At 42.1% G+C, this 21,570-nt stretch overlaps 1 protein-coding gene across 1 annotated transcript in view; it reads left to right on the top strand.

The window, feature by feature from the left end:
• The first annotated feature begins 16,948 nt into the window (after positions 1-16,948).
• The window catches only part of IFIH1 (interferon induced with helicase C domain 1), a 61,199-nt gene continuing 56,577 nt past the window's right edge, over positions 16,949-21,570 (top strand). Inside the window, exon 1 of the mRNA XM_081095329.1 lies at positions 16,949-17,983. Coding sequence (XP_080951455.1) covers positions 17,531-17,983 — 453 coding nt within the window. The 5' untranslated portion in view covers positions 16,949-17,530. The remainder of the gene's footprint in view (positions 17,984-21,570) is intronic.

Here is a 21,570-nt window from a genome sequence, read left to right on the forward strand (position 1 = left end):
TCGTGTTAATCTGTTTTTTTATTACAGAGATTGATCTCAATGCAGAACTCAAAAGAGTAAAGGGGAAATTATCTTACCTCTAGTACACTACCATATGAGATACAGAAAGGATTTTTGACACTCCAGTATACAGTATCTCTCTCTCTCTAAACCTAGTATTTCAAATTAAAAATTTTGTAGCATAGGAATTTGAAAATTCAAATGAGTGTACAAAGAGTTTTTAAAAAAATATTAGTAATGAAAATTTGCCTCCATGATTCAGTTAGTATTATATGAACAATATAATTTTATAAAAATGTAGTGTATACAATTTTAAATTGTACATTTTTCTTTTCAGAGAATACTTCATTATTATGTGAAAATAACTATAGAGTGAATACTATATAACAGGAACTGTGTGTTGTGAGGAATCCTCAAAATAACTCCATCAGTTATATATTATTACTATCTCCTCTGTATAAATGCATAAACTAAGGTCAAGAGTTGTAATCACTTGCATATAGTTGCATAGTTAATAGCAAAGCTGAAATTAAAGCCCAGGAAATTTGGCTGCAGAATGTGGTCTATTAAACAATGCATTTCTGCTTCCCTTACTAACCCCACCAAACTATTTACAAATATAATAAAAATTATCCTATCTAATAAAAGAGAAACATGGTAATTAGCTGTATGTCCGCTACCCTTCCCATTGGCTAATCAGGGCGATATGCAAATTAACTGCCAGCCAAGATGGCGGCCAGCAGCCAGGCAGCTTGAAGCGAACATGAGGCTTGCTTGCTTCAGTGACGGAGGACTCCACTGTTCCCCGCCTGCCTTGCCGGCCTCTGAGCTTGCAGTTTAAAACATTGTTACAAATATAGAAGCTAAACAAAACCCCAGAACCCTGCTTTCAGCCTCCAGGATCTCAGAGCTGGAGTTGATACAGTGTTTCGATTATAGAACCCAAACAAACCAGATACCTGCTTTCAGCAGCGGAGGCCTCAGAGCTGGAGCCAGAGCTAAAGCTGGCCCAGAATAAAAAAAAAAAAAAGAAAAAAAGGAGCAGTTGGGAGCTTCAGTCACCCGCCAGCCTGAAAACATCCCTCAGCCCCTCACACAGACTGGCCAGGCACCCCAGTGGGGACCCCCACACTGATCCAGGACACCCTTCAGGGCAAACCAGCCGGCCCCCACCCATGCACCAGGCCTCTATGCTATATAGTAAAAGGGTAATATGCCTCCCAGCACCGGGATCAGCGGAGCCATGAGGCCTTCCACCAGGATCAGCGTGACAGGGGGCAGCGCCCTGATCGGCCCTGCTCTGTGTGTGACAGGGGGCGGGGCCACAACCTCCCTATCCACCCTGCTCTGTTCATGACAGGGGAAGGTGCCCCAACCCCCTGATCAGCCCTGCTCTGTGCCTGATAGGGGGGAGCTCCCCAACCCCCTGATCACCCTGCGGCTCTGTGTGTGACAGGGTGCGGCGCCCCAACCCCCTGATGGGCCCTGCTCTGTGCATGACAGGGGGCAGCGCCCCAACCCCCCTGATGGGCCCTGCTCTGTGAGTGACAGGGGGCAGTGCCCCAACCCCCTGCTTGGTCCTGCTCTGTGCATGACAGGGGGTGGCGCCGCAACCTCCCCGTCGACCCTGCCTTGAGTGTGACAGGGGACGGTGCCCCAACCCCCCAGTCGGCCCTACCCTGAGCATGACTGAGGGTGGCATCACAACCTCCCGATCGCCCTGCTCTGTGCATGACAGGGGGCAGCACCCCAACTCCCCAATCAGCCCTGCTCTGAGCCCAACCAGGGGCTGCACCTAGGGATTGGGCCTGCCCTCTGCCACCAGGGAGCAGGCCTAAGCCAGCAGGTCGTTATCTCCTGAGGGGTCCCAGACTGAGAGAGGGCACAGGCCGGGCTGAGGGACCCCCCTCTTCCCCGAGTGCACAAATTTTTGTGCACCAGGCCTCTAGTCCTATTTAATAAAAGGCTAATATGCAAATTGTTCTCCCTAGGGAGTTTGGGAGACTGGGAGTTTGATTGCTTGCTATGATGTGTGCTGACCACCAGGGGGTGGTATGGAACATGGTGGGAACCAGCTGTGGCAGTGGGGGGTTGAAGGAGCGAAAGGAGGAAGAATCAGGGAGATGGTGAGGCAGGGAACCTGATCAGCCCTTATCTCCAGCCAGGCCTAGGCACCCTACCCATGTACAAATTTCATGCACCGGGCTTCTGGTTTACATTATAAGAGGAAAGGGTTTAAAGAGTAGAAAATGGCACATCAATAAGTAGAGAAATAGACAAGAAAATGCATGTTTTTTACTAAGATTTGCCAATGTAATTATTTCTCTTACATAGCATCTATGCTTTCTGATCACTACGTTTTCATGATTATATCTACTTGTGATATTTCTTCCAGTTCTTGGTGGTCTTTGGTCTTATTATAAATTTAGATATTCAGTTATCCAGTACATTTATCAGTACAGTATAATCACTGATGTAACTATGGTCCCCTTTTCTATTTGTTGCCACCTCATTATCTTTTTCCCTCTATGTGTGTATTTTCTTTCCCCCTCTCTTTACAGTGGGGAAACAGGGCCATGAGAGACAAGAGTAAAATTTACTGCTCCTCAGCAAATTTCAGCTTCAGAGCAGAGCCTACCTATCTCATAGAAATAATTTCTATGTTCTATGCCAAATATTATAACAAGACATATAACTATACCCAGCTAATGAAAAACAGCATTCATGGAGCTTATTTTATATCACTAAGAAAGTTTACTTAGATCAATAAATTTATTTATTTATTCAACAAATATCGATTGAACATCCACAATGTAAAACTACTTTAGTGAAGAAAAAATAAAACCCAGCAGTGGTGTTGGGGAGATGCTCTTGCCCTGTTGGAGCTTATATTCTGACAGGAAGAACAGACAATAATAAGTAAAGATAATAAGTACATTATATAGTATGTTAGAAGATGATAAAAACTATGGAACAAGAGGAAAATAAAAATGGGTAGGGTTAGAGAAGTGACAGAGTAAGTTGCAGTACTAACCAGGATGCTGAAAGCAACCTCTTTATGAAGGTCAGGTTTGAGCAAAGACTTAAAGGACACGAATGAGTTAGACATGTAGTTATTAGACCTATAGGAAGAATACTCCAGGCAGAACTAGAGTTGTGGTCCTAAGGCAGAAGGCTGCTGACCTGTTTAAGAAACAGGAATGAGGTCAGTGCATCCGGTGTGGATTGAGCTAGAGTGGAAGTCATAAGAGTGGTTACAGTGCAGGAATACTGGAGCAGGTCAGTAGAGCTTTTATGGGTCATTGTAAATACTTCATTTTGTACTCTGCTGAGATAAGAAGACACTTAAAGGTTGGAGCCTGAGTGAGATATGGGATAACTTATTTTCAAAGGATCACCCTGTTGACAGTAAACTGAAGGGGTTAGTGTAGAGGCAAGGGGATCTCTTAACAACCTGTTGGTAATTTAGAAATGATGGTGACTTACCAGGGTGCTGCCGTTAACATGGTAAGAAATGGTGAGATTGTTTTCTATTTGTAAGATGGACCCTCAGGAATTACTTTTTGCTTTGGATCTGCTCTTTAATGACATGGTGACAAAGATTCTCTCCTTGACCAAACTTTAGCCAGGTTCTTCTGAGCTCTCTTCTTGATTAGGCCTTAATCCTCGCCTATAAGGGCTTGGACAAACACTAACATGGTTTCTGACAGCTCAAGGGTGCATTCCCAGGATGACCCTGGCTTCCTTAAAATGCCTACTGACAAAACCCAAGGCTTCTGAAAGACTTTACTGTTTGTTCCAGTCAATATCTGAAGATGGAGTCCTGTCTCCTGGTTTTTTGTGAGAGGGTCGGAGCCTAACTTCAATAAGCACCAGTTAGGAAACCCAGATGGGTTTCATAGGACTCAGCCCCCTCTTCCTGATTTTTGTACCTTTTCACTCCCTCACCCTACAGAGACCCAACTTGCCTTTCTCTATTTCTGTTTCTCCCTTTAAAATACCTGATTTCCTCTATACAAATCAAAATTCAGTTCAGTTCACACACTGGACTCTTTTTATTAATATTATTATTTCCCTATTACTAATAGTATATTACCAATTAAAATCATCCTTATCACTTTAACTAAGGTCTTTGTTTATCTTTGTCAATGGTGAAGAATGAAGGAATGTTTGGGATGGCCAAATCAAAAATCAATATGGGACATATTAAATTTGAGACGTCTATGAGACTTGGTGACAATGTCAGGTAGGTTGTTGATCTAAGAGGCTAGCTAGGGTAAATAGTTTAGCTAGTAAGGGTGCCTACCAACCACCCGGCATCTGCATTTTGATGAACCTTGTTATTCTCCACTTGATACATATGCAGCACCTGTAGAGAAGCAGTAGAGAACTTAACCGAAGGTATTGCTCCAAAGTGGACCTAAAATGAAAATTAATTGCTAATGCTGGTAATAAAAGTGAAAGTTCCAAAGAAATTACTGCCTCTTTGACATCATTGTTCATAAAAAGTAATGAATAGTAGTAGAAGTAGCTTTATGACCTAGTGCATTAACAGTGTAACTTATTATATTTGCAAATGGTTCTGGCAATTTTTAAATCCATGTAGCTTGAGAAACTATACACAATGTCTCAGCCAGCTTGCTACCATAACAAAATACTGGAGATTGGGTGGCTTAAACTACAGACATTTATTTCTCACAGTTGTGGAGACTGAAAGTCTGAGATCAAGGTTTCAGCAAGGTCATTATCTGGAGAGAACTCTCTTTGTGTTGCAAATGAACTAAATGGAAGAGAGCCTAGGAAAGGAATACTATAACCTCACTCTCATTCCTGCCTCTGGTCTCCTGCCAGTGTTTCCATTGTCTGATCTCAGAAGCCAGAGGAAAGGGGAGTTTATGGATTACATCCATTAAGGTCAGCCTCCCAAGGAACAGGAAAATGTGGAGGAGAATGGAGCATGGATCTTCAGAGGCTAGTGGAAAATATCAAATACAAGGGAAAAAAAAGGAGTTCCCCAATGTACACTCACAATCCTGCCAAAATTTAACAACTCTTCAATTAGAGAGTCAACTTACGTAATTTTTCTGTATGGCAAAATTCACATCCATTGTATAAAGTAAATATAGAATAATTATACTGAATGGTGACTCTCTGTTTAATTAAATTCCAATACTTGATTGAGCAACTAGGCTACATAGACAAAAGAGAGTGAGAGAGAACCTAGATTTTTATTCAGCCACCATGATTCCAAAACAGACTTGAGCCACCCATTACAAGAAGCACTATGGCAACCAGCCCAGGGAAAAGGGATGGGAAGGTGGGAGAAAGGAGGATGTAACCTAGCAACAGAATCTTTAGGACACGGTTTGCTCATAAATTGCAGAAATGGTAGTTAGTGATATCAGAAAACATAATTAAATGAAGAAAAAGTACCAAAAAAGGACGAGTAGGCACATAGAAAATATCTGAGCAAGTGGGTAATAAATATCAAGTATTTAAATCTAAATTCCTGTGTAAAGTGTCTTTCTATACATTATTTTACGTAAATAAATGTGCACATAAAGTGAAAACTGTTTATAAGGAAACAAAACTGATTTCTATTAGAAAACCATGTGCCTAAAATATAGCCTTTTCAGTATAAAGTTGAAAATTAAATGATTATGATCTTAACCTTGAAAGGATTAAGTAAGCAAAACCTGTATCTTCAAGCATACAAACCTGACATAGTTTTTAGATCACCTTTGATATTTCTCCTGACTGACATTTGGGAAACATTCATGTAGAAAACTGTCAGCTAACTATATCATGCAGATAGTAAATTAATACCAATATCAGAGTTAGGAGAATTTCTCTTTATTAACTCCACTGATTCATTCATTCACATATGCTATCTATTTCAAAAAAGTATGTTAACTGGTGTATTAACTATATTTTCTTTTTTTCTGTGTTCTTGATGTTCTGGCATCTGGGGCCTGGCTGACTGGAAAGTTGCTGCCCGCCTTGGCCTGGTAGCTCAGTTGGTTAGAACATCATCCTGATAAGCCAAGGTTGTGGGTTCAAACCCTGGTTAGGGAACATACAAGAATCAACCAATGAATTAATGTATAAGTAAGTGGACAACAAATCAATGTTTCTCTCTCTCTCTCTCTCTCTCTCTCTCTCTCTCTCTCTCTCTCTCTCCCTCTCAAATCAATACAAATTTAGATAAATAAATAAGAAATCTGCCTTAAAAAAAAAGAGAGAGAGAGACTTCCCTCCCATGACCTGCCAATTCTTAGAGAGCAAATGAATCACCAGGGAGTGTGCTCTTGCACAGGCAAACTATTCAGTCCAGAGCTCACACCCTGAACTATATCTCCTCATTTGGCTTACACTTCAAGAGGCAGTATTCCTCTGCACTACTCTCCCCAGCAGCAGATACCAGGCAACTATGGAGAGCCTGTATGCCCCAGAGCCTGCTGAACTTATGCAAACTAGCCAGTTTTAACCCCCTTTACCTTGCCGTTCCCATGGAAACTAAAGTAAAGCCTCTGGCCCATGCTTCCTCTTGATTCTTCTGCCTCCTGACTGACTCTAGTGTTTCCCCATGGTTTGGTGTGTCCCTCGTCTTGGACACAATAACAAACTGTTTTTTTTCATTGGCAGTCATCTTCTGAGCTATTGTCCGCATCATACTGGAATAATAAAACCTACATTTTAAAACAATTGGTTCTTCGTTATGGTCTACGCTAACTCATAGAAACTATGCAATAAATATTTTAGAGGTTGATGCTTGACTCCAAGGAAGTTCATCTGTTGACTGTGTGATATTGGGCAACATAATACAACTTCTATGAATCTTGGGTCTTCCTTTGCACAATGGCGATATTCCCTACTAGAAAAATCAATTACTTCTCTTTATGATTTCTGCTTTTATAAAATAGAATACTTTAAGTTTATACCTAATTATAGCCATGGTTTTTTTTCTTCCCATTGAGACATATAGATTGCCTCTTTTTTCTGTTACCTGTCAAAAAATTTATAGTTGTACATAGTTACAATTTTACTTACTTGAAACCAACCCAACCAGTTTGACATAGCTAAGATTTAACAGTAAAACTCCACAAGGTGGCGGCAGAGGCAACACCATCACCAGCGGGCCGCTGCTGCAGAGAAGAGCCTAAGGAAGAAAGCCAGGGGAAGCTTTCTCCCTTAGTTCCTTTCTGGGAAGAGAGTGAATACAACGGAATGTCTGACTGCCCTGGGCTGCTCTGTGTCTGAGGGCTCGCGGAGGAGCCATTGTGTCCTTAAGGTTTCAGGGAATGTAATGAGCCGTAGACAGAGCTTGCCCACCCCTCCCAGAGAGGGGGGCCTAGCTTTCAGAATTCATTTTGTGAGGAAGCTCAGGTGTTCTCTATAATTCAAGGGGGTGTCCCACTAGTATTAAATGTTAATATTATTTTTAATCCCTAATTAACAACATGCTGCATATGTACGTATACACAGGCAGTCTATTCCTGAAAAACAAAGCGTTTCTGAATTGTATAAAATTAGATTTCACTCAGCCCATGCTTACTGCCTTACTTACATTAATCAAATTATAAAAACCATCATACTTCATCTTGAAGTATCTTAAAGTAGATCATTTATAGTAATAAAGTAATTTAGACTCTGCTATAATTTTTTTTAAAAATCTATCTCATGGGGAAATATGTCCCTCTTGATATTTTTACTGCATTTGAGGGAGAAAGAATTGATGAAATGACCATTTGCGCTAAAGTTCTAAAATTTTGTACCAGCCCTAAGGGGGAAGAACTGTGCAAGCTCCCCTGGAGCTGTTAAATCTATGCACTCTCAACACAAATATGCATAGATGTGAAAATGTAACACAGATATACACATACATCCTAATTAGAAATTCAGAGGGGAAAAAATTAGTTCTTTAGGAGTAATTGAGATGCATTTTTTAAAAATATTTTCAAAGTGTTTTGACGTATTATAACATTTAAATTTCTTTCATTTTAATTATAAATTTAAATTATACAATTTCATGTATTTTATACAATGTGATATAATTTGGAGCCTCAATAAATCAGTCTGTCATCCTTTCATTCTTTTACCGATTTTACTCATGCATTCTTTCATTTATAACAATAGCACATAATATAATTAAAGTCCCTTTCCAGCCCTAGCTGGGTTGGCTCAGTGGATAGAGTGTCAGCCTGTGGACTGAAGGGTCCCAGGTTCAATTCCTGTCAAGGGCACATGCCCGGGTTGCAGGCTCGATCCCCAGTGTGGGGCGTGCAAGAGTTAGCCGATCAATGATTCTCTCTCATCATTGATGTTTCTCTCTCTCTCTCTCTCTCTCCTTTCTCTCTTCCCCTGTGAAATCAATAAAAATATATTAAAAAATAAAATGAAGACCCTTTCCATCCCTCAACAATATGGTATACTGGTTCCAGAACTTGCCCAGCTTCTCTGATATTTATTTGATTCTATGAAAAATTGATGGGGTAAAGGCAGCTGACCATCCAAAACTCATATTGCTACTGGTTGGGCCGATATAAGTGTGAGATAGTCTGAGATAGTCTGAGAAGGCTCAGATACAACAGTTCTAGTTTTGTAAGAATTCTTGCCAGGCTGGAGTGGTTCAGTGGGTTGAGCATTATTTTGTGCACCAGAAGGTTGCTGGTTTGATTTCTGTCAAGCCACATACATGGGTTGTGGGTTTGATCCCAAGTTTTTCTTTCTCTCCCTTTTCCTCTCTCTAAGCATATCCTCAGGTGAGGATTAAAAAAAAATATTTAACATGAATGATGTTCGGATCTCCTAGCACAGAAGTTTTCAAATATCTTCCCAAAAATATGGAACTCCAAAATATATAGCCAATCAAACTTGACCTGCTCTCTTTGGAGTTGAATTCGGGCCCAAAGCCTCCTAGCCCATTTAGCCTCTCCATCACCTTCTATAGTATCACTATGTTACATTAAGTTTCCTCAAAGTAGTTAGAATTGGTCACCTAGGGCATAATAAACTTGCAGTTAACAGTGGCTATGCAGTTGAGTTTAATGTTGCATGGAATATGAATGTCCTGATAATCTTTCTTACTTCCCTCTTTATGGTTGGTAAAGTATGAGAAATTTCATTTATTTACTGTAAGCAAGACAGTGTCCGTGATATAGGGCTTCCCTCTCTGTTGCTCTTTCTCTTTGCTAAACCATAGATTGGAGAACTATCAGGACCTGGGTAACAGTGAGGCATGAGATACGTAAAAATTTTTTCAGTCACTCAGAGTCAGATTTCCTTGTTACTTTCTCTTTTCACACACATTAGGTGACCTTTTTAGTTGAATTCATATGTGGTCAGTTTTTTCCAAATATAAGTTAGAGATTTACATTCTGAAGTGTCCCCGGTGTTACGGTCATGATGATCTATATTTTCTATGATACATAATAGATTTCATTTGTTCTAAGCAAATATCTGACAATGCCCAGGTCAATGGATTTGGCAGATAAATGTTCCAAACTGCAGCATCATTTTTCATAAATAGTTGAAAATGTATGTTCATTTATATTATAGCTTTAGCTAAAGTGAGCTAGTATGAATGATTCAGGAATAAGTCTAAAAAGCACAATTGAGTTTCCTAAAGCTTCCTGGTTAGACCAAGAAACTCTCCACCTACTCGCTAAATTTTGTTTTCTAACCCCCAAATCGTTAGTTTGGGTGCTTTCACAGCCATTGGCGGATATGTGCAGAGCAGTGAAAATTTGAGTCATCTGAATTGCATGTTCCCAGCTAAGGTTGAACAAGGCGATACTCTGCCTTTTAATTTCAGCTCTAATACAGTATAAACACGTGTCCTTTTCATGGTATATTTGCTGCCAATTTTTTTGCAGTTTTATGCTTTTTGCTGGTGGTTTTACTGTTTAAAAATGAATAGTTCTGAAGAGTTATCTAGTGTTTCTAAGCGCAGGAACACTGTGATGTACCCCACAGAGAGAATGTCAGCTAAGCTTCATTCAGGAATGGGACAGTGTTGCTAGCTATGAGTTCAATGTTAATGAATCAACATATATGAAATAAGGTGTCTTTCAACAGAAACACACATAGGAAAGCAGGATTATGAATGGATTGATTTTAGAAATACTGTGACCAGAAGCTTGTAGGAACCTACTTCTGATTTCTCCAGGAGCCATGGTTCAGTATTCTCTAATTCAGTGCTTCCCTACAACTTCATAGAACATAACAGCTGTGAGTAATGAGACTCCACTGTGCTCTGAGCTGGCCCTCCGTGAGTGAAGGCCCTAATTTCTAGTTCTCAACTCTGGCTGAAGCGTGGAATCACGAGTGGAACTGACGGGAAAAATAACTGACATTGAAGTTCCAGTCACGGAGATTCTGACGCAATGAATAGGGGTGTACGTCTTTCCATGTGAATCTAATATGGAGCAAGGCTTGCGATCATTTCCTAGCTTCCTTTGCTGCCACAAGAGAATTGAATGGCTGCGTTGGTTCTTCCTTTTGGGGATACTCTTCAGGGTAATGAGTGTGCGCAAATAGGGAAACTACCTGGAGAACAAGTTTTCTAGCCTTCAGTGGACCATGTTTATATTATCATCTTTATATTTTAATATTTAAACAAAATGGCTGGAGCTCCTGTGACAAATACTGCCTTATTGTTAGAACTTAGATTTTTCACATGTTTTGAGCAAGTAGCACTTTATTTTAGGGGAGATGGGCACAGTCCAGTTCCAGCCAATGAGATATACAAGAAATTCAGCTGGGAGACTCCTGGGATATTTTCCACCTCAATGTTGGGAGGAGGTAAGTGGGAGCCTGGCAACCAACCACATTTTAACCAAAGTTGAAGGAAGAAATGATGTTTGGAGCAGTTGCAGCACAATTTTACAACCATGAGAGAAAAACCAAGAAAATTACAGAACATATCAGAGTTCTCACCTCAATGAATCGCTGGCTCTTCTTAAGAGAGAAAAACCAATCCCTCTGGTTGGGCCACATCTAGTCAGGCATTCTTTGCCTTGCAACCAAAAGCATGTCTACTGAGAGAGCCCCTTCCATCCCACAGAGCATGGCAGGTCTGGCACAATTCCTCAAATGTTAGAAGATCCCTAGGGGGCTATGCTCTCCTCGTCTCCCTTGGATGAAATTCTCAATCCAAACGTCTTTTCTCACTTTCTTCAGATTCACTTTCTTTCTGTGCAGCTCCGCTTCATAGCACAGGGCCACTACCTCCCTCTCCTCCTTTATTAACCAAAGCACCACAACACAGCCTCTTATGTTGGCAGACTTTTATGAAAGTTCTGGAACTAAGAAAGGCCAGTACAACAAGTGCACTACAGGAATAAACTTGTTATTTCATACTAGAAGCACGGTGCACGAAATTCATGCACGGGGGGGGGGGGGTAGCCTGCATCCTCTTCAACCTAGCACCCCTTGAGGGATGTCTGACTGCTGGTTTAGGCCAGATCCCTAAACCAGCAGTCGGACATCCTTCTCACAATCTGGGACTGCTGGCTCCCAACCACTCCCCTGCCAGCCTGATCGATGCCTAACTGCTCCCCTGATTCCCCCTAACTGCCTTCCCCTTCTGGCTCGGTCATCCCCAACTGCCCTCCCCTGCTGGCCTGGTCACCCCTAACTTCTCTCCCCTTCCAGCCCAGTCTCCCCTTACTGCCTTCCCCTGCTGGCCTGGTCACCCCTAACTGTCCTCCCCTGCAGGCTTGGTCACCCCTAATTGCCCTCCCCTGCTGGCCTGATTGCCCACAACCACCCTCCCCTGCCGGTCATCTTGTGATGGCCATCTTTTACCACATGGGGGCGGCCATCTTGTGTGAGGGTGTGATGGTCAATTTGCATATTACCTCTTTAGTATATGGGATTAGGAATTGTTGCCCAAATATCCTGGCCATCCTGCCACAAGGAAGTTCTCACAGGCTCTTCCTCCCCTTGGCATGTTAACAGGATCCTCCTACAGAGAACTCTTCCTTAGAGATCCCTTCTCTACAGTTGAGACCATTTCAGCTCACTCTCTGTTGAACAAATGGAGTGTGTGTATGCATACACACACATAATGAAGTATTGATGGGAAATACACTTAAAATATTAAAAATGCCCATCTCTGGATGATGGAATAACTTAGTAATTTATAAATCTTCTTCAATATTATCTGATATCCTGCCTGAAATGTCTACAGGATAAACTTTTTTTTAAATAACAAAATAATTTTTTAAAAATATTCAATACAAGAACATGTCTGGACACCATGTCTGACAATAGGATATAAAATATATTCAGGTTCCATGTTTGACTTACTGACATTTGTCATACAGCAATAATAATACCAGAGTTTTGGCATGCTCTAGTACTTCCAAGATTAAATGCTGAATTACCCATTTCTTTCCAGAGTTCTCTCTCCTTTCACCTACACAGCTTCCTCTTTCATTCTTCATAACCTTGCTCTTCACACTCATCGCAATCTCTGGCATTTAGGAGGTTCTCTAGAGTGTGGTCTTCAAGTAGTTTGTTCTTGATCCCTACCAGTAAAAATATTTGAACATGAGCCTTAATAAATATTTGTCTATTTATTTAGAAAATCTTTGCATGTACAACTATAACAACAACCTAAAATACAAATAAACATTAAAAACTAAGGAATCAGATGAAGATGAAAGAAGATTTTTAAATGTAATTGATGTAATTTAGTACATTAATCATAAAAAAATTATAAATTGATAGTGCTTTGTTATTTTTTAAAATTTTAGTTCCAGCCTTTGTGATTTAGCAATTCAAAAGTTTGGTTCGGTTTACCCCAATATTTGATTTCAATAACTCATTCTACAGCACGCCTACTCCTACTCCAAAACTTTGTCAGTAATAATATTTCAGAGGTTAAATAAAAATATATAATTAATTCTACAGGGTGAGTACTCAGAAGTAGAACAGGCACCCCCTCAATCCGGATGGACACAGGTTGAGAGAGCTAACTCTTTCAAATTGTCTACCAGCTAAACATCAAACTGGGTTTCAAGACAAAGATAATGGCACTACATTTTACTGTAGTTTGCTCTTAAGCACTTATTTTAAATTAAGTTAAAGAAGTGCCTTTGAGGCCAAGCAGTGCCTTTGAGGTAAAGATGCTGTTTTCACAAAAACATGTGCAAATAACTTGTTTTTGAAGAGACTTAATCTGTGGAGGAAGCATTTGGAAAAATGGATATTTGGGAAAAAATTTCCATTGATACTTGATTTTTTGGGGGAGTGGGGGTGGGGGTGACAAAACTGTTTGTCATATAGAAAAGCTTTTAAAACCAGATTTTATTACTGAATTGGAGGAAGTAATTTAGACATGCATATCATGGTCTGGTAAACATTGTCAGAATTTCTATTTCGGGCCTACTTATGTTTTTGAGATATAAAGCCACGGCAGTATCTTTCGATAAACTTTTCTGCTAAATCAGCATATCAACTTCTGTTTCTTGCAAAAAGGGATTCTGTCTAGAAACTTAATTACATGGCTAGTTAATAAACTGGATGTTCTTTGAGGGATAGTCCCACCTCTTATCCATTGTTTGTGTAATAATGCTGGCAGTCACTTACAGAGGAAATATAATATTCTGGGCTTGATGCTAAGTGCTTACAGCCTATCCTTCTAACAACCTGATGGCACCGTGCTAGTATCATTCTCATTTTACAACTGAGAAATTTGAGGTGATTTTTCTCAAGATCACACAGCAATTAATAGTCAGTGCTGAGATGTGAATTCTGGCATCCTGAGCTCAGAGCCCCTATGCTTCACCACAACTCCATATTGCTAGGCTAACTTGAAATTATACAGAGTAGGCTCTTTACTGATACAACTAGTAAACTAACGAAGGAAAATGATAATAATTCTAAAAAGATTCCCTCATTAAATTAAATTTGTTGTCATTTTCTTAGGAAAAGGCATCCCTGCCATGGATGGCCATTAAGTTGTAGCTCTGGCTTGTCAAAAAAAGTGGCAGCTATGATTTTTACTATTTCTTAAATGTAGAAAACTCAAATGAAAAGTTGGATAACAGTGGGAATCTATGATCTAGTATATTCCTGACATATTATTTAAAGAACAAAATACTAAAAGGAGGCTTTTTAAACTGATGGAGACTGCAATGTGCCTTTTGAGTTTAAAGAGAATAGGCAGGTCTAGGAAAAAGAAAAAGAGATCAGCAGGATTTTCCACCTCAAAGGAGAAAGGAAACAGAAACTTACATTTAGAAAACAAAAGGAAGATGAAAATGATTGCTGTTAGAAGAAACTAACGAGTATTCAAACAAAAGGCCAAAAGGAAAGTAAATAATGATGCAAAAATATAGGTAAGGAGAAAAGATACATTCGAGATGCTGTGGTTTGGCTTTGTCTCTTTGGCTTCTTCCCCCAGAAGAGGTGCAGTGAAGATCATGGTAGATCCCTGGCTGGTGTGGCTCAGTTGGTTGAGTGTTGTCCTGTGCCCTGAAATGTTGCCAGTTTGATTCCTAGTCTGGACACATGTGGGGAAGGGAGCAGGGGAGGCATGCAGGAGGCAGCTCATTACTCTCTCACACATCGATATTTCTCTCTCTCTCTCTCTCTCTCTCTCTCTCTCTCTCTCTCTCCCTCTCTCTCTCTCCTCCTCCTCCTCCCCTTCCTCCTCCTCCTCCTCCTCCTCCTCCTCCTCCTCCTCCTCCTCCTCTCCCCACCTTTCTCTCTAAAAGATCAATTTGAAAAAATCTAAAGATAAAATGAAACAGTTATGGTAGATTCCGCCCTGGCTGGGTAGCTCAGTTGGTTAGAGCGTCACCCCTGAAAGGGTTAAAGAGAATGAACCGGGGCAAAGAAAGACTTACTGTGCTCAGCAGATATCTTGCAGAAAGCTTGCCGCCTTGAACACCGCATAGCTCAGATAACCAGAAGACGTCAGGCATGGGAGGAACCAAGGACAGACCAAACCCTCACATTAGCAGAGCGGCCTGCAGCCGGCAAAAATTAATAAAAACCTATCACTCCCCGTTCTCTTCGCTGATGCTTTTCTCAGTCTCAGCCCACCTGCACCCAGGTGGTCAGAATAAAATCTCTTTTGACACATTATGACCTCATGTCATAGGTGCACGACCCCAGCCCACTCCGAACCTTTCAATCCCCATACCCCAAGGTTGTGGATTGGTTGCTTGGTCTGGGCACATGAATCAACCTATGAATGCATAAATAAGTAGAACAAAAAGTCAATGTTTCTCTCTCTCTCTCTCTCTCTCTCTCTCTCTCTCTCTCTCTCTCTCCTCTCCCCTTCCTCTCTCTGAAAATAAATAAATAAAAATGACATAATTGCAAGTGTCCCCGATTTCTCTCCACTTTGTCTACCTCTGCCCCCTCCACCCCTTGGCCTTCACCAAACTATTGTTCATGTCCATGGGGTATGCATATATGTTCTTTAGGTAATCCCTTCACCTTCTTTATCCAGTCACCCCCCTCAGGCACTGGCCGGTCTGTCCCATGTTTCTATGCTTCCAGTTCCATTTTGTTCATCAGTTTATTTTGTTCTTTACGTTCAACATATTAGTGAGATCATATGGTATTTGACTTTCTCTGACTGACTTATTTCACTTACCTTATTATTCTCCAGGTCCATCCATGCTGTCTCAAAGGTATAAGAGTTCCTTCTTTTTTATAGCCAACTAGTATTCCATTGTGTAGATGCACCACAGATTTTTTAACCACTCATCTGTCGATGGGCACTTGGGCTGTTTCTAGATCTTGGCTATTGTAAATAATGCTGCTATAAACATAAACATATTCTTTTTTCTGGTTGGTGTTTCAGTATTCTTAGGATATATTCCCAGAAGTGAGATCACTGAGTCAAAAGGCAGCTCCAGTTTTAATTTTTTGAGGAAACTCTACACTGTTTTCCACAGTAGCTGCAGCAGTCTGCATTCCCACCAACAGTGCACAAGGGTACCCTTTTTTCCACATCCTACTGTATTTCTTTTATACAGGCGAAAGCATGGCCAGGCTCTCCTGGCCTAGACTAACATCACTGAATGAGCTTGCTAACAAATTAATTTTCCTAAACACATCTTTTTCATAGCTTAAATGACCCCTCCATCCTCCATCTAATTCTGGACCATGGGGTTCTCATTATGAAGCATATGTACTACCACCCGCAATCCCCCAGGGTGGCAGAATGCCTGAGCAGCAACCTGAAGGACTCCTGTTTATATGGCTTCTGCACGAAAACGAAGCTGCCATTTTTCAGTATGGGTGTCTTTTTTTTTTTTTCTTCATGACATAGACAAATGTTGATGTTTACTACAAGTTGGTACATTAGTTGCTAATTAAGTTCCTAGCTGCCTCAGCCAAAACTTGCTGTATTGAATCCAAGAAAAGAATGGCAGCTATGTCAAAAATAAGTTGCTGGGGATTTTGTTTTGTTTTATTAAAGGAAAGTTGTATATTAAAGAATATGGGGAATTTACATGCTGGGAGAGGAAACCTTCAATCTTGGCTTCCTCCTAAACTGAGTTGGTGGTTCAAGTCCCTCTGTGTCTATCACCAACCAGGCCCTGGTCAAAGCAGAAAATAAATACTGCAATGGGCAAATGAGGGACTGAAGTTAACTTTTATCATGACTCACGCTTTTTCGTACCCACCCAGAAATTCCCTGAGGACAAGGTTCGTTCTTGGGGACCCGCAGGACATCGGGCTTCTATCTAGAAAAGGTGCAGACGTCCCTTCATCCTGGGGCCCCGGGGTTACACCTCTCTGGAAACTTCCTCTCTCCCCCTGTCCCTTGCAGTCTTACCTCTCTGGCGGGGCCAGAACCTGCCTGCATTCCCCAGCCAAGTTGGCATGGGTTTCCCTTCACTGACAGGCTGGAAAGTCCCGAGTCAGGCGCTTTCACAGCCCCCCACATGTTAGCTGCCAGGGGGTGACGCTGACGGCTGCGGGAAAGAGGCGGAATCTGCAAGGAAGACGGGATCCCGCGGGGAGAGCACGGCCGGGCGCCCTTGCCTTGCCCCCGGGGGAGTTCGCTTTCCTTTTCTCCGCCCCACTGCGCCCTGGGCCAAAGCGCTGCCCTTGCCAGATCCGACCAAAGGGTGTCCCTCTCGGACCGCCACCACTCCCCGCCCTGCGCCTGACGTTTGGAAACTGACGGGAGCGGAGAATCGAAACAGAAACCGCCCGGCAAACTGGGCTTAAAGCTCCCACGGGAATGCGCTGGGGAGCAGCCTGGTTGGGGCCGGCGAGCACTGCAGAGGCCAGGCGGCCGCTCCGTCCGTCCGTCGTCCGTCCGTCGTCCGTCCGTCCGCAGCCGCGTCCCGCCCACCTGCCCACCTGCCCACCTGCCAGGGGCGACCTCCCCGCGGCGGGACCATCGGGGGCTCTGCGGGCAGCCCTGTCGCTGCCAGGCACCTGGCTGCACAGCCTGCTGCCCCCAGGCACGGGGCTGACAGCACCTGTTGAGCAGAGAACAGCAACCTGTCCGTCTAGGTGGGGGGACCTCTCCCTTCTCTGAGAAGGAACGATGACGAATGGGCATTCGGCGGACAAGAATTTCCATTATCTCCTCTCGTGCTTCCGGGCCAGAGTGAGAAGGTACATCGAGGTGGAGCCCGTGCTGGACTACCTGACCTTCCTGCCTGCGGAGGTGAAGGAGCAGATCCAGACCAGGGTCGCCACCCACGGGAACATTGGCGCCGCGGAGCTGCTCCTGAGCACCTTGGCGAAGGGGGCCTGGCCCCCGGGCTGGACCCGCGTATTCGTGGAGGCCCTCCGGCGAGCAGGCAACCCCCTCGCCGCCCGCTACATGGACCCTGAGCTCACGGACCTGCCCTCTCCCTCCAGCGAGAACGCGAACGACGAGTGTTTCCAACTGCTGACCCTCCTGCAGCCCACCCTGGTGGAGAAGCTGCTGGTCAGAGATGTCCTGGATAGATGTGTGGCCGAGGAGCTGCTGACCGTTGAAGACCGAAGCCGGGTAGGTGTCCGCTCAGGTGGAGCTGGCCTTTTAGGCAGGTTTTGCCACTTGTGGCTGGCCCATGGATTGGCCCCGTTCCAAATGTTCTTTGACATCTTTGGGTAAATCTGGATCCCTCCTTGCTCTGGAAGAGAATATCTAGTCATATAAAACATAATTTTAAACACTTAAACACAAAAAGGCTTTTTTTTCTCTCTAATTCTTGCATTGAAATTAGCTAAAGAGTTACTTCTAGAATAAATGTGTGCTAGTAGAGACTATGTAATGAACACTTACTATGTGCAGTTAGTATATTTTTCAAAATGTATATTCAGAATTCTTGCTCAGAGTAATCCATTGAGGTGTATAATGTTATGAAGTCTGTTTTACAGATGAGAAAACCGAGGCAGGTTAAATCACTTGCCCAAGGTTTCTTAGGAAGATAGTGGCAGGGCTAGTGATTTAGGGCCTGATGGTGTGGTATTTTATGTCTTATTTAGTATACTTCCGTACAACAGGGATCAGAACATATGACCCATGGGCTAAGTCCAGACTGCTACTGGTTTTTGCCAGCCCCCAACCTAAGGATGGTTTTTAGATTTAAAAATGTTCAGTGTGTATAAAGCTTTATTAGAACACAGTCATGCTCATTCATTTATATAGTATGACTGCTTTTGCAGTTCAAGAGCACTTGGACAGGAACCATATAGCCCACATAGCCTAAATATTTGTTATCTGGTCTTTAGAGAAAATATTTGCCAATCTCTGGCTAATATTATACATTTTGCCATTTAGTCTTGTTCCAAATAGGGAAATTACAAATAATACACATGCTTTTTTTTCCTCTAAAGTTTCAACATTCTTTGAGAATCATAATTGGAGATAATTTATTGAAAAATATGTCTCTAGTTGTAATTTTTCATATTACTGAAGGAGTAGTGGGTTTTCTAGGTGTTTTGATAGGGTGAATTTCACAAGTGACTTTACACTTAATGTAATGTTTTATTGTTCATTGTTTTTCAATGAGTAAGAATGTACTATAGGAAGTGTAGAAATGATGACCCATTTAAATCAGACATATTCAGGGTGGGTCATAGGTCAAAAGTCTTATTTTGAAAGGCAAGCAGGGAAATAAACCCATGGCTAAAAATCAAAGGCTCTATCTACCATGCTATGAATTTGACATTTTCTTCCTTCATTCGCTCTTTTTTTTTTTATTTATTGTTTCTATCCTCATTACAAAGTTTTGGGCTTTGGACTCATACCAGCCTATGATGTGACTTAGTCTTTAGTGAATAAAGTTAATACTCCTTTACAGATTTGACAGCCATGCGGCCCGTCCAAAGACCTAAGCCTGCATCTCATTTTGATGGCTGGTTTTCCCAACAAGCAAATTACTTTACACTGTTGTCTGTAACGTTTATGTAGTGTTGTGTATTGAGAACCAGCTAGAACGCATTATAGTAGTCCAGCTGGATATGACAAATGTGTACATCACTGTGGCAGAATCTTAATTTGGAAGACAGTATGCAGCCTTCAAGCCAGCTGGAGATGGAAGATGGCATTTCCAGCCACAGTAGCTGTTAGGAAGTCCAGAAGCAACAGAGTCCAGTAACACCACAAAGCTGTTTATGTTTGGTGGGGATGGTGTCCCGATTGCCAGTGAAACAGCACTTCTCCTTATTTACTCTAAATACGTCTGCCTATCAGCATCACTTTTGTCTTGCCTGGATTGAATTTCCTCCAGCTAGATTCTATCCAAGTTCTTGATTCTGGCAAGCTTGGAGGCAGCTAGCAGTAATGCAAGGGAGTTGACACAAAGAAGATATAGAGTAAAAGGACATTTGTGTACTGATAACAGTTAAGGCCAAAGCAATCCAAACACTTCCCCCAGGTTCATATTTTAAAGGAGGCCCTGAAAGACAGAGGAGCTATGCATTCGAGGCTCTCTAAGGAGGAATAGTGTCTCTGTGAGATTCTGGAATGTTTTTTGTAAACATAATTTCAATTGTATCATCAGAATAAAAAATAAGCTATGGTGGATGATGGGAAGGGCATTCTAGGTTTAGAAGAAGCTATTGGTACCGAGGTCATTGATGAATGCTTATCTTAAATGGCAAAGTGCAATGAGAAAAGCATGGGAATTTGGAATAGAAAAACCTGGGCTTAATATCTTTGTTTCTTACCATATGTATTAATCTGGACCAAGTTTTTAAGTTCCCTGATCCTAAGATTACCCATGAGAATTAATATAATAACTAGAGGTCCGTTGCACGAAATTCGTGCACAGGGGTGGTGTGTGTATCCCTCAGCCCAGCCTACACCCTCTCCAGTCTGGGACCCCTCAAGGGATGCCCGACAGTCTGTTTAGGCCCAGTGGGATTGGGCCTAAATGGGCAGTCGGAGATTCCTCTCATAATCCAGGACAGCTGCCTCCCAACTGCTCACCTGCCCCTAACCGCTTCTGAATGCCATCCTGATCACCCCCTAACCACTCTCCTGCCAGCCTGATCGACTCCTAACTGCTCCCCTGCCAGCCTGATCACCCCCAACTTCCCTCCCCTGCAGACCTGGTTCCCCCCAACTTCCCTCCCCTGCAGGCCTGGTCCCCCCAACTTTCCTTCCTTGCAGGCCTGGTCCCCTTAACTGCCCTCCCCTGCTGTCCATCTTGTGTCCACATAGGGGCGGCCATCTTGTGTGTTGGAGTGATGGTCAATTTGCTTATCACCTCTTTATTATATAGTATAATCTCTCCTCTCAGAATATTAACAAACACAAAATCATGTTTATGAAAAAGCTGTTTAAATAGTAAAAAGCTATTTTACTATGATGATGATGATGACATTTTTTTTTTATTATTCATTTGGTTATATTTCCTTGTGAATTTAGAGAAATTAGAGAATTTAGGTAAATCTCCCATGTTGAAATTGAGATCTGCTTCTTAAAGTCCCTGGATTAAACTGTGATTTGAAGAAGAAACTATAACTTTGATCTTTAAGCTCCCAGAACCTAGCCAAGATGAGGTATAGGGTTGGTACTTAATAAATAGTGATTGGTTAATATTTAAGTGATTGATCGATTTATTTTCAAAGAGTTGTCTGGAATAAGAGATACAAACATATGATATGATGAATCATATCAGCCATTGGGGAATAGATGGATGATAAACATAAGAATTCAAAATTTGATTTCTGAACAACATAAAGTAGTATTCAATTAAGTAGTTAGAACTTCTAAAAAAATGTATTTTCTTTTATTTCTTTTCCTGTTTTCCAGTAGACATATTTTACGTGGTCTTTCAGTTTACCTCTCTTGAGCTGTTCAGACTGATATTACGACATTATGGAAATGTTTATGTGACCCCTTCTTTTCCAGAGTTCATTGCTGTCTAAGTCAGTGAATGGGCCAAAATGTCCAATTAGCATTCTAAAACCGAAGCATATCAGTACAGGGGCACTCCCTACAGTTAGCTATCATCATATATATAAAAGCCAAGCAACCGGAACGACTGGAACAACCGGTGGCTATGGTGCACACTGTGGCCGGCCAACCGGCCCGATTGGGAGCAGGGCCAGCCGGCCAACCTCCCAATTGGCCGGATCAGGGTG

The sequence above is a fragment of the Myotis nattereri genome (genome assembly GCF_964212035.1).
Source record: "Myotis nattereri genome assembly, chromosome: 7".
In the NCBI taxonomy this organism is placed as follows: domain Eukaryota; kingdom Metazoa; phylum Chordata; class Mammalia; order Chiroptera; family Vespertilionidae; genus Myotis; species Myotis nattereri.